Source organism: Rana temporaria, chromosome 2 (assembly GCF_905171775.1).
Source record: "Rana temporaria chromosome 2, aRanTem1.1, whole genome shotgun sequence".
Lineage (NCBI taxonomy): Eukaryota > Metazoa > Chordata > Amphibia > Anura > Ranidae > Rana > Rana temporaria.
Window position 1 is genome coordinate 189,187,103 of NC_053490.1, and position 13,212 is coordinate 189,200,314.

The window sequence follows — 13,212 nt, forward strand, 5'->3', positions numbered from 1 at the left end:
CTGAAACAGAAGCCCTGGATAACAAGGGCGCGGCATTCAATGAAGCATCACAGACCTATACAAGGCCCTGGACCAGCTGGTCCGCTAGCCTAATAACTTCGGGAGAGAGTCGGTGCTCCTCCACTGTCCGGTGCAAAATGCTTACTCCCTGAGTGACTGAGACCCCAGAGTAGTGGCCACAATAGGCCGCAAGTCAGACCCCAGCATGGTAAACACGAAACGGGTCAGCACTTTGGATCTTCTATCAGTCAGATCCATACAAGCGGGGGTTCCCGCAATAGGGAGAGTGGTCACCTATACATGACACCCGGAGGGTCCACCACCGGAGAAGAAGCCCACCTTTTGAAAAGGCTCTCCTCAAAGGGGCACTGAACCGCCCAGCGGTGAGGGACTACAAAAGCCCTCAGCGGCTGTTCTCATTCCGCATCTTAGAAATTATCACAGAAGGAAAAAACCTACACAGAGCAGTCCGATTTGTGTGATCCAAAAAAGACAGAGCCCTCGGTGGAAACGCAGCTGCACTATCCAGCTTAAGAGAGTCCCTTGCAGCAGTGAGAAGCGCACCCATAAATGCCTTATGCTGAATATTTTATTTTTATTTTTTTACTACCCAGGTACCTGGTCCATGGCTCCATAACAGAGCATTCCCCAGGGGATAACGGGGGTAGGGGGCACTCTTACCGCCCGTCCGCAGTCCACCCCCACCCTGGCACAAACGTGTCCAGGACCAACAATAAAACCTGTGTGTGAATCCCAGGTGCTAACACCTGCTGCCACCACCAGCATGTTGGGGAAGGACCCAGATACGGACTCCAAATAATATTTACATAGTGTGTATGTATAATATGTAGGTGTACGCACACCTGTCCTTACAAATAAACAGAAGCTCCTAGAGCCCTATTCAGGGCATCTCACCCACTTGCTGCGCTGACCAGGGGTACCCAGGGGACTCACCTCAGGAGACTGCCCATCGCTGCGGTCCGCTCTCAGCACACGGCGTGTGAGAGGAAAAGAACCGTGGGGTAACTGTGTGGCATCTGCAGGGACCAGTGTGCGCCGTAGGATACAACACTAGGGGTCAGGACTACTCCAAGATGGCCATCGAGCATTCAGAACGTGGCCACAGGAAAATGGCCAACCACAATGGCTACAACAAAATGGCCGCCAATGGGAGTGTTCAATGTAATTGAAAACCTCTCAAAAAATGGCCGGCCAAATGCCGCGTTTAAACAGGAAAAGCCTCCTAGGGCTTTTTAACAGTGAAAAGCCCCTCACAGGAAAGCCCCATACAAAAAGAGAAAAAAACACAGGCCATATAACAGTCCCCTCAGGAAGGACGCCCCCCCCCCCCTCTGACAGCGGCAATGTTAGCAATGCAGCAAGGGGAAAGGAGCAGGGAAGGGAGGAGAACCCCCGAACCCCAGCCGTACCAACCCACCAAAGCGGGAGGGACTGTACTTTCCCATCCGAGCGAGGACACGCTGACGCATTCCTGACAGAACTACAACTGCAATGGAGGTAGCCGTTGGCCCGGTCCACTGTGAGTGAGACAACACCACAGCCCAGTCATATGTGGACCTCGGAGCAAAGCTCACCAGCCACCCCAGGAGTCATGGGGTATGGTGTGGCAGACCCAGCCTCTTTGAAAAGGTGTGCCCACGACTGCTGGTCGGACTGAGTAGACTACAAGGATCTATATTATCCAGCCTGTCTCTCAGCCGACAGTTGAAAGAAGATTCTTCAAGAAAAGGTAAGATAAAATAAAATTTCTCCTCAGGGCGCTGGGCCCAAAAGGAGCCATACATCCTTCTCCTTGCTAGGAAGGACGAAACTGAGGCTGCATACTGCAGGGAGGAGGGTTATGTCTGGAGGGACCGCCCCCTGGGCGGGGCTGTTCAACTCTGTTAATGTAACATGTATTTAATTATCTAACATGTTTCTGCCTAGTCCTCTCCTGTAAACAGGGAACATAACCCACTTGTCAAGATTTAAGGAGCTGTGTCCGTCCATGGACGATAAGAGAAAAATGTTTTTTGCAAAGAGTGGTCCCTTACCTATTTTGGGCAGCCCTTTGCTTGCGTTGTCCGCTCCTCCTTCCTCCGGTTGCTTCCTCAGCAAGTTAGCTGCTGAGGGGGCAATAATGCTAGCATATTCCTGAGCCAGATTGTGTACATCAATAGACACGAGCACCGGCATGCCATAACCCCTGCTCCCTCCTCACAGGAATTTGACTGCAGCAGGAGCCTGCCACTGTTCTCAGTGTCTCCAGTGAGACCAGAAAGCGTATAGGGGCAGTGGCAGAGTGAAGAACAGCTAGTGGGGTATAATTTTACCTTAATGCAGCTAATGCATTATGGTAAAAAGTGTTTTGACGTTAGAACCACTTTAATTAAAATGAGTGATATGAATGGTAAATGTTCTCTGTAAGGCTCTTCATACATGTTACAATCTGATTGCATGGTCTATGTAGAATTTGCTTTTGACTTCCCAAAACTACGTAATATAAGAATCAACTTAAACTACTGATTTAGCTTGTATCCAGTCAAGCAAGGGGTTGCACTACATAGTTGCTGGGAGATATAAAGGAGATTGTAAGTCAGATTTTAAGGGGTGTGTTGAGCTTGTGACAGAAGGTGTGTAAATATGTACAGTAAAAAAAATAAAACATCAAGATGTCAACTCATTGACTACTCGCTTTAAAACTGAAAATACCCCCCAAAAAAATATATATAAAACGTGACATCCAAAACTATAAATTATAAAAGACAAGAACAATGAATGCACATTGGAAATATATCCTGCTCCATTACCAGCTCTTATTTTGATGGCAGCTTTTATGGCAAGATAGCCTTGCTCATTTTCGTCTTTTAAATCTTGACATACATAAAGTGCTCATGCACATGGGCTTATGAAAAAAAAGCAGCATTTTTTCCTGGCAGAATTTGACAAACAAAAACCTTAATGTTACACTATATATGCACATATTTACACATGTTTGGCATTTGAGTGTAGATGCATGCTACGGGTCAGAATATTAATTTATTCTGCCTGGAGAAATACATTTGCGTCCATTTCTTTCTGCTCAAAGGCTCCTTTCAGAACATGCTTTTGTTTTCAGCCTGTAAATGCTCCTCTTCGCATACGTTTGTAAACGCCTATGTGTGCTGTGCATGGCTTTTTTTGGGTTTGTTTTTTTATGCCTGGGAAAAAAGCTGTGCGCCTGGAAAAGCGGGTTTCAAGCTTCTTGTGCATGGAGCCTAAAACAAGACACTACACTGTACTACATGGAATTTGGAACCAGTCAAGAAATACATTAAAATGCAGATTTAAGAAAAAAAAAAAGCAGTTAGCACTTTAATTCTCTATCCTGCAGTAAAAGAAAGCAGTATATAGTATGAATAGATGATATGAGAAACATTTCCTCTTTATTAAAGTGTGAACTAAACCCACAACAGTAAAATCAGTTTGTATATGCAGTCAAGCATGCTTGTTATACTCACTGTGAAACCTAAGGGGTAACCCCATTGTGTAAAAAACTGTGTGATTCGGTCTTCTCTAATCCTCCTTCTTCCACTGTCCCAACCCATCTCCTGATAGTACAGAGTTTGGGGGTACTCTGCACATGCTCTGTTAGGTGTTCAATGCTATAGAGTTTTGTTTTTTTCTTGGGAGTGCGTGTGATCAGCACAGGGCAAATCTGCACTGTCCAGAAAGAAACTCAGGGGACCTGCAGCCTCATAGGACAATCAGGGGACAATGGAAACTCCTTATAAGCTTTAAAAAGTGCTTTGCAGGACACTGATAAAAGTCACAAGACTAGAGTTCGGCCGATATATCGGCCGGCCGATATATTGGTCCGATATTCAGTCATTTTGGAGAAAATCGGCATCGGCCGATTATCCAAATGTGGCCGATATTTAGCAGATCTGCATCAGCAGAGTGTGGAGAAGGAAGGAGGAACACGGGGTTCCCTCTCCCTTCTCCACACTGTCTGCAGAGCAGTGCCGTGTGTGTGAAACACTAAGGAGATAGAGAATGGAGCTGTCGGACTGATGACGGGGTGGGCGGGACTCAGCTGTCCAACACCAGCCAATGGGATGAGATTATTGGCTGGATAGCTGCCCACCCCGGGTCCCGCCCACCTCCATCATCACGATGAATCTGAGCTCCTCTCTCTCTCTGCTCTCACAGTTTCACAGCACATAATGTAGCTGATGTGTGAAACTCTCTCTCTTCATACAGTTTCACATGGTGCTGCAGAGAGAGAGGAGCTCAGATTCATCGTGATGTTGAAGGTGGGCGGGACCCGGGGTGGGCGGGACAGCTATCCAGCCAATGATCTCATCCCATTGGCTGGTGTTGGACAGCTGAGTCCCGCCCAACCCGGGTCCCGCCCACCTTCAACATCACAATGAATCTGAGCTCCTCTCTCTGCAGCACCATGTGAAACTGTATAGAGAGAGTTTCACACATTATCAGCTACATTATGTGCTGTGAAACCTGCCAGTGCCACCTGTCAATGCCAACCAGCCAGTGCCACCTGTCAATGCCAACCAGCCAGTGCCACCTGTCAATGCCAACCAGTGCCACCTGTCAATGCCAACCAGTGCCACCTGTCAATGCCAACCAGTGCCACCTGTCAATGCCAACCAGTGCCACCTGTCAATGCCAGCCAGTGCCACCTGTCAATGCCAGCCAGTGCCACCTGTCAATGCCAGCCAGTGCCACCTGTCAATGCCAGCCAGTGCCACCTGTCAATGCCAGCCAGTGCCACCTGTCAGTGCCAGCCAGTGCCACCTGCCAGTGCCAGCCAGTGCCACCTGCCAGTGCCATCCAGTGCCACCTGCCAGTGCCATCCAGTGCCACCTGCCAGTGCCATCCAGTGCCATCCAGTTCCACCTGCCAAGGCCATCCAGTGCCACCTGCCAGTGCTAACTATTGCCATCCAGTGCCACCTGCCAGTGCCAACCAGTGCCATCTGCCAGTGCTAACTATTGCCAATTAGTGCCACCTGCCAGTACCAACCAGTTTCACTTGCCAATGCCATCCAGTGCCACATGCCAATTAGTGCCACCTGCCAGTGCCAATTAGTGCCACCTGCCAGTGTCACCTTAGTGCCACGTGCCAACTGCCAGTGCCATTCAGTGCCACCTGCCAGTGCCAGCTGCTATTGCCAATTGGTTCCATCCAGTGCAACCTGCCAGTGCCAATTAGCACCACCTGCCAAAAAATAAAAATCGGCCTAAAATATTGGCTGCAAAAATCGGCATCATACATCGGCCATAGGCCGCCCCAAATTCTAAATATCGGCATCGGTATCGGCCAGAGAAAAACCCATATCGGTCGACCTCTACTCAAGACTGTTGCTCTAACTGCTGATGAGAAAAGGTATTTAGCAGTTTGTATTTACTAAAACTATTGCATTTCCATGTTCTGTACTGTGGGAGACCAGATATAGCGAGTGCAGGGTCCTGGGTTTAATAACACAGTAACTATTGGCAGTAAAAGCGCCAATAGTTTTAGCGGCTTTAATTGCTGTTTAAGCTGAACTTTTGCAATGCTTAAATACGCATGTAATACAATGGCGGATTTAGTAAAAACATGCAAGAATTTGATTAATATCAGTTGAACGTGTGCCTTTACAAAAAACAAAAAAAAAAAAAAAGATAAATGACATTGCAATATACATGACACTCAAGCACAAAGTCGTTCGCTTCGGTTTACTTCTTGCATGGATCCTTCTATATGCATCCACAGCACTGCCTTGCGCAGGCAATTACCACTGGCGAGGTTCTCTCAGGATCCAGAAGAGGACCAAAGGCAGCCTGAGGGCAGTGAAGGGAACCAGCAGTTTCAGGCACATCTGTGGCCCTGAATTTGTAGCCCACACAGCCAGAAACTGCATCAGTGAGGGACCTGGATGGAAGGCACTTGCTTCACCAGGTAAGAATATAACACATTGGACTATGATTAAGAGAGGGTGGGAGGGGGATCATATTTTGCTCCGAGTTGGCCTTCTATATGAAATCAAAGCAGAAGCAAATTACATTGGAATGAGACATCCCAACTCTGACAGGTGTGGACTAGGAGGGGGGAATCCAGGAGTAAATTCCCCTGGTACTTTCGGCCAGACGGGTAGGTTTCTGAATGTTGTCTGGTCCTGTCCCTACATTCAAAGCTTCTGAACGGAGGTTATGGTGGATATCAACGTAGTGGGAGGTCTTACAGTAGACCCATTAGTGATCCTACTAGGGATCTGACATGGTGGCTACCACTACCCATAAAAAAAAAATTGTATTCTATGCTGCTTTTTATGCCAGAAAGGCTATTGTCTCTAAACGAAAACTACCTGAACCCCCTAGTGTTTCTCAGTGGAGATCTACTATAAATTCGAACCTACACCTGTATAAGCTCACGTACATGGGTCGGATATTCCCCCAAATGTATCAAATCTGAGCTGCTTGAGGTGGAGGCTAGAGATCCAACATTCTGATATGCTTTGATACAGAGTTATTACCGTATTTGCCGGCGTATAAGACGACTCGGCATATAAGACGATCCCCTAATACACTGCTAAAAACGGTGGTTTTGTGGTCTACTCACCGTATTAGAGGACCCGCCGCCGCCGGGTGCTTTTGTAAGGCTGTATGGAATGCCTTTTAAAAACGAAAACGTTGTCGCCGAGTGCTTTGTAAGGCTGTATGTAATGCATTTTCAAAACGAAAATGCCGCTGCCGCCGGGTGCTGTATGTAGTCTGTATATGCGCCGCTCAGCCAATCCCGATGCACTGTGTTGATGACAGAGCATGCTAAGCCTGCTCGGATTGGCAGAGGTTATTACTCCAATCCAAGCAGGCTTAGCATGCTCTGTCATCAACAGAGTGCATCAGGATTGGCTGAGCGGCGCAGAATACAGACTTACAGAGCGCCTGGCGGGCTGAAATCAAGCGAGCTGCTGCTTAACCCAACGTATAAGACGACCCCCCGGTTTTTGGCTGTGAAATTCCAGTGTAAAAGGTCGTCTCATACGCCGGAAAATACGGGTAGTTTATTCTATTGGTGGAGTAATCTTTACCCATTTATGTTGGAGTGGTGGACAAGAGTCTGGGTTCTTATGTGCCCCTGATCTATTGTCCCACTTGTGATGATCCTGGGATTTCTCCTAATTTTGGTGTTACATAATTTCTCCCCCTGCCTCACCCTCTACTGCAATGACAACTCTGTTGTTCGTATGGTGTTCCTATTGTGACTCTTGTAAGACTTATTTGACCTGTACTGTGGAATGCTCTCTGCTAGCTATGTAAAATGTATGCAGAGCCTGTTATGCACCAGCAAACTATGTGTCACGAATGTTCACTAGCAGTTTTTTTGCTTGTCTACCAAAGAGAAATAAAAACAATTCTGTTTATTTGAATGATTGAATGTACATATGCTATGACACAAGCACGCGAGTATACCTCTAGGTTTGTTTTAAAAACCTTTGCCAGTGACACCGAGTTATGCCGTTACAAATGTGAATACAAATTGATTAAATGGCTTTGGGATCAAATTTGTTATATAAAAAAAATTGGTATTCAATAATGCTTTAAAAAGGACATAGTTGCTAAATTATTCTCACCTAAAAAAAAAGGTGGAATCTGCACTGTGCCAATTTGATAGGAAAGTACTAAAACCCAATTCAGACTAGGATTTAGGCTCGGCTTGCATATGAACCACATGTGGCTCAGAGCAGGGGTCTGGCGAGTCCTGGTTTACAGTTTCAGGCCCGATTTCTGCCTGAATTTTAGGCTGAATTCGGACCAGAAACGGACCAAAAACGCATTGGCCCTGCTGCAGAGATATGTAAACCGGCTCTATACAGAGCTGGTCAAAATCTCCCGCTATTGCAAATTGGATGCGGAGGAACCCGTATCCGATTCGCAATGGTGTAAACCCAGGCTAAAACTATTCTAACTATATTAGATGAGGGTCACTAGATACCTGTGAGCGTTATACTATACCTCCATTACTAATTTTGGCTGAAACCAGTTAAATTTGACTTCCTAGCTTGTTCCCTGAAAAGAAAAAATAAGAGCCCTTTCACACTTTAAAAAAAAAAACGCATATAAAAAAACACATGCGCTTTTAATGCATTTTCTGGACTCCTGACTCCAATCATGCACCTGTAAAACTTGGACAGGTGACTCAAAAAATGCAAAAACACACTGCAGGTGCGTTTGCAATGCATTTTCTATGAACATCAACAGGAGATGTGTTTTTGGTGCGCTTTTGAAAATTACACAAAAGATGCAGCATGCAGGACTTTTAAAAATACACCACACCCACAGCGCACTGGTGTAATCTAGAGTTATATTGGAGTTAAAAAATAGGATTTTTTGTACTCACCGTAAAATCCTTTTCTCTGAAGTCCATGGACGGACACAGCTCCTTAAATCTTGACAAGTGGGTTATGTTCCCTGTTTACAGGAGAGGACTAGGCAGAAACATGTTAAATAGTTAAATACATGTTACATTAACAGAGTTGAACAGCCCCGCCCAGGGGGCGGTCCCTCCAGACATAACCCTCCTCACTGCAGCTTGCAGCCTCAGTTCGTAACAAGCAGTACAAACCTAAAAAGGAGGGGTGGGAGCTGTGTCCGTCCATGGACTTCAGAGAAAAGGATTTTACGGTGAGTACAAAAAATCCTATTTTCTCTTATCGTCCATGGACGGACACAGCTCCTTAAATCTTGACAAGTGGGACGTCCCCAAGCAGTGTCAAAAAACGAGGGGTGGGAAATATATCAGTAAAAACAATTTTAACTTCACCCCAAAACAAGCAGAGCTCCTCAACGGAGGAGGTGCAACTTTAAACAGCCGCCGGCAAAAACTAGCGGCTGAAAAAAACATCATAAGATGCACTCACAGCAACCATGTAAATTCTGGAAAAAGCGTGAACGGACGAGCAAATCGCCGCCTCGCACACCTGTGAGACCGACGCATGATGTCGGGAAAAAAAAACCCAGGAAGCACCAATTGCCCTGGTCGAAAGTGCCGTGACCGGAAAGGGGGGCCCGCCCTTAGGAGCATAGGCCTGTATGACGGCCTGCCCGATCCACCGAGAAATGGTGGTCGACGAGACCGCCAGGCCCTTTTGTGGACCAGACACCGACACAAAAGAGAGTCAGAAGCTCCGAAATGGAGCCGTAGTAGGCTGGTATACCCGCAAAGCGCGTACCACGCCTAAAGTATGAAAGGCCGAAACCTCCTTCGGAAGAAGGGAAGGTCGCGGGCGCACCATCACCTAATCCTTATGGGGGATCAAGCATGGCGGCTTGCAAGACAAGACCGCCAACTCAGAAACCCCTCTAACAGAGGTAAAGGCCACTAAAGGGGCCACCTTCTGAGATAGTGTCAAGAGAAAATCTCTCTGATGTTTCCAAAAGGAAGGTTCCTGAAGAACCGAGAGCACCAGAGTCAAAACTCATGGGGGAAGAGATGGGCCAAGAGGGGAAAGTATATGACAAACCCCTTGCACACAAAAAAAGGGGACCCACCAGGGAACGGGCCGCAAAAAGGCCACTAAAAGAACACAGCCAAGGCTGAAATCTGCCCCCAAACGGTGCTTTAAGCAATTTTTAGATCCAATCCAAGCTTTAAAAACAGCAGGACCCTGGACATTAAAAGTACGCCCGTGGACGTCACTCCATCCCTTCGCACCAAGAGAGGTGCGACGGTAGATCCTCCGGAAGAAGACTACGGTGCCCTGTTGAGATGACCGAGTCAGACAGACCCTGGTCACCTAAAGTCTGGCTTCCAATAACCATGTTAAGCAAGTCAGTGACTGTACAACAGGAGGAAGTATGGGACCTTGAGACAGGAACCTCCTGCCCTGGCAATCGCCAGGGTGCCTCCGCTACCAGGCGCCCGATATCAGCGTACCAAGGACGCCGAGATTAATCTGGAGCGATTAGAATCATCGGGATCTCCTCAGCATCCACTCTGTGGAGCGGCCGAGGAAGCAACTACCATGGAGGAATGGCAAAAAATCACCGATACAGACAACACAGGGCCACCAGCGCGACTGACGCGTCTGTACAAGATCACTAGACCTGGCCACTAACTGACACCCTTGCGGCGGAGACAAGCTGCCAGGAGATCCATGCCATGTGAGGCTCACCTCCTGCAAGGGAGCCGAAACACCCCAAGCACAAAGACCAGTCGCCCTGGTCCAGCATCTGGCGACTCCAGTAGTCTGCCTGCCGGCATACCTGATGGTAGACTGAAGCCACGGCCGTGGCGTTGTCCGGCTGAAACCAGATTGGTCGACCACAAGGAGAAGCATAGCCTGATCGCCTAAAATAGTTTTAACTAGGTACCTAGTCCATGGCTCCATAACAGAGCATTCCCCAGGGGATAACGGGGGAAGGGGGCACTCTTTTACCGCCCGCCCGCAGTCCACCCCCACCCTGGCACAAACTGTGTCCAGGACTAACAATAAAAACTCTGTGGGAATCACAGGTGCTAACACCTGCTGCCACCACCAGCATGTGGGGAAGGACCCAGATACTGACTCCAATATTTACATATAGTGTGTATTATAATATGCACACCTGTCCATACAAATAGACAAAAGCTCCTAGAGCCCTATTCAGGGCCTCTCACCCACTTGCTGCGCTGACCAGGGGTAACCAGGGGACTCCCTCAGGAGGAGACTGCACAGCGCTGCCTGTGAGGAAAAGAACCGTGAGGTAACTTTTGCAGGGACCTGTGTTTAAACAGGAAAAGCCTCATAGGGCTGTTTTATTTAAGGATAAGACACAGATACAGCATAAAAAGCAAAACCATTACAGGTGTCACCAATCAGTCAGCGTCTGCTGAAGTATAATCATAAACATCTGTGCTCATCACAGGGCTTTTTACCTCACAGGAAAGCCCAATACAAAAAAGAAAAAACACAGGCCAGATAACAGTCCCCTCAGGAAGGCCCCCTCCCCCCTGACAGCGGCAATGTTAGCAATGCAGCAAGGGAAAGGAGCAGGGAAGGGAGAAGGGACCCCCAAACCCCAGGAATGCCCAGCTGTACCAACCCACCGAAGCAGGAGGGACTGTACTTACCCGTCCGAGCGAGGACTCGCTGACGCATTCCTGACAGACCTACAACCGCAATGGAGGTAGCTGTCGGCCCGGTCCACTGTGATTGAGGCAACACCACAGCTCAGTCATATGTGGACCTCGGAGCAAAGCTCACCGGCCACCTCAGGAGTCATGAGGTATGGCGTGGCAGACCAAGCCTCTTTGCAAAGGTGTGCCCACGCTTGCTGGTCGGACTGAGTAGACTACAAGGATCTATAATATCCAGCCTGTCTCTCAGCCAACAGTTGAAAGAAGATTCTTCAAGAAAAAGTAAAGTAAAATAAAATAAAATTTCTCCTCAGGGCGCTGGGCCCAAAGGGAGCCATACGTCCTTCTCCTTTGCTAGGCAGAACGAAACTGAGGCTGCAAGCTGCAGTGAGGAGGGTTATGTCTGGAGGGACCGCCCCCTGGGCGGGGCTGTTCAACTCTGTTAATGTAACATGTATTTAACTATTTAACATGTTTCTGCCTAGTCCTCTCCTGTAAACAGGGAACATAACCCACTTGTCAAGATTTAAGGAGCTGTGTCCGTCCATGGACGATAAGAGAAAGGATACTTTTTTGTGCATTTTTTTCTTCTGCCTTTTTACCCCAAAAACACATTAAGAGTCTTTTCACACCGATCCGTTAAACACAGATACATGCATTTCAGTATTCGACTAAACAATTTTAATGGCAATTGAAAGTTAGCTTTTGTGCTGTGGTACATAAACTATACAGCCACCTTGCAAACGAATCGTATGGCTGCCACTGTCTTAATATAATAAGTTTCAGCCGAATGCAGCCAATTGATAGGCCCATCTTTAAAACATATGCATTGCATACGCAAACAAAATGGTTTGTAAGGATATACCCTATAATGCTGCATTAAAAAGTAAAATGGCAAAAACAAAAATATACAGTATTAGCTTTAGAAAAAGAAAATTGTTTAGAAGTTAAATCAAATATGTAAAATATGATCTTTTTTTACCATTAAAACTGTTCTACATGTGTCATTAAAAATATATATATATATTATTATTATTATTTTTTTTAAATATAAAAAAAAAAAAAAAAGGGGTCAGACAAAACAGCAGTTATGTAGATCTGAACTGACTAGAGAGTTTAGAACAAGGACAGCTTACACCAATCAGCAAGCTAAATTGCAAATACAGGTTCAGATTTTTCTTTCTTCATCAGTGACCATGTGCGACCCAGAGACCATTCACTTTACCCCCCAATGTCTCCGTTTATACAACTGTAATAGCCTGTTAACCCTACAAGGCAGACATTATTTTGGGTAATTTCCCAATCGTAGTTTTCAGATCAAGAACCACTTAAGAAATCTTGTCAAAAACCATTAGGACTCTGAACTACCTCTTGAAATAAATATGTAATTCTGGTTGCGGCATCTCAGATTAATGCAGTTCTGCTTTCTGAAAAGCCACTAGCTAGTTGCAGAAAATTGGAAAGCCCCGTGGGAACATAAAAAAATAAAAATAAATCACATGCACTAAATCATAAGAAAAATGCCAAAGTATTTGTTTTAAAAATGTTAACTTTACAGAAATGCCTAAAGCCGTTAAATGAAACTACAGGCAATTAAATAAAAATATTTGTTCTCTATCAATCTTCAATAGTGATACTACTTATTATATTCATGAAATAAAAAAATCTTACATTTTGCCATTCAGTTTTACAAGGCCTGTCATGTGACCAAGACATTAACAATATTCACACATAAAATGATCATATGCAGTACAATGAAATAAAAACCTTTTCAAACAACAAAATGCACTATGGTAATGACCTCATGCCAATTTGGATGTGCATAAATAGACAATATACAGTAACGAGTCCAGGTTAAAAGGTACAAATGGGCCTTAAAAAAACAGTGCTCTTAGCCACAGACATAATCTGACACCTTTATCTGCTGAATAAAGTCACTACAGCTTGCCATTCTGCCGCTTATCTTAAAGATTCATTAGCCACCACAAAGCCAGTAGTAGACTTACCAGACGACGGGCAAATTCTTTGTTTTCAGAAAGAAACCCATATCCTGGGTGGACCTTGAAAATAAATATAGAGGGTGTAATCATAATAAGCATTCGGTCAATG

The 13,212-nt window shown here is 46.1% G+C and overlaps 1 protein-coding gene across 1 annotated transcript in view; it reads right to left on the minus strand.

Annotated features, from left to right (window-relative positions):
- The window catches only part of PCCA (propionyl-CoA carboxylase subunit alpha), a 935,313-nt gene that overhangs the window by 797,099 nt on the left and 125,002 nt on the right, over positions 1-13,212 (minus strand). The window contains exon 6 of the mRNA XM_040336164.1: positions 13,110-13,163. Within this exon, the coding sequence (XP_040192098.1) occupies positions 13,110-13,163 (54 nt within the window). The remainder of the gene's footprint in view (positions 1-13,109; positions 13,164-13,212) is intronic.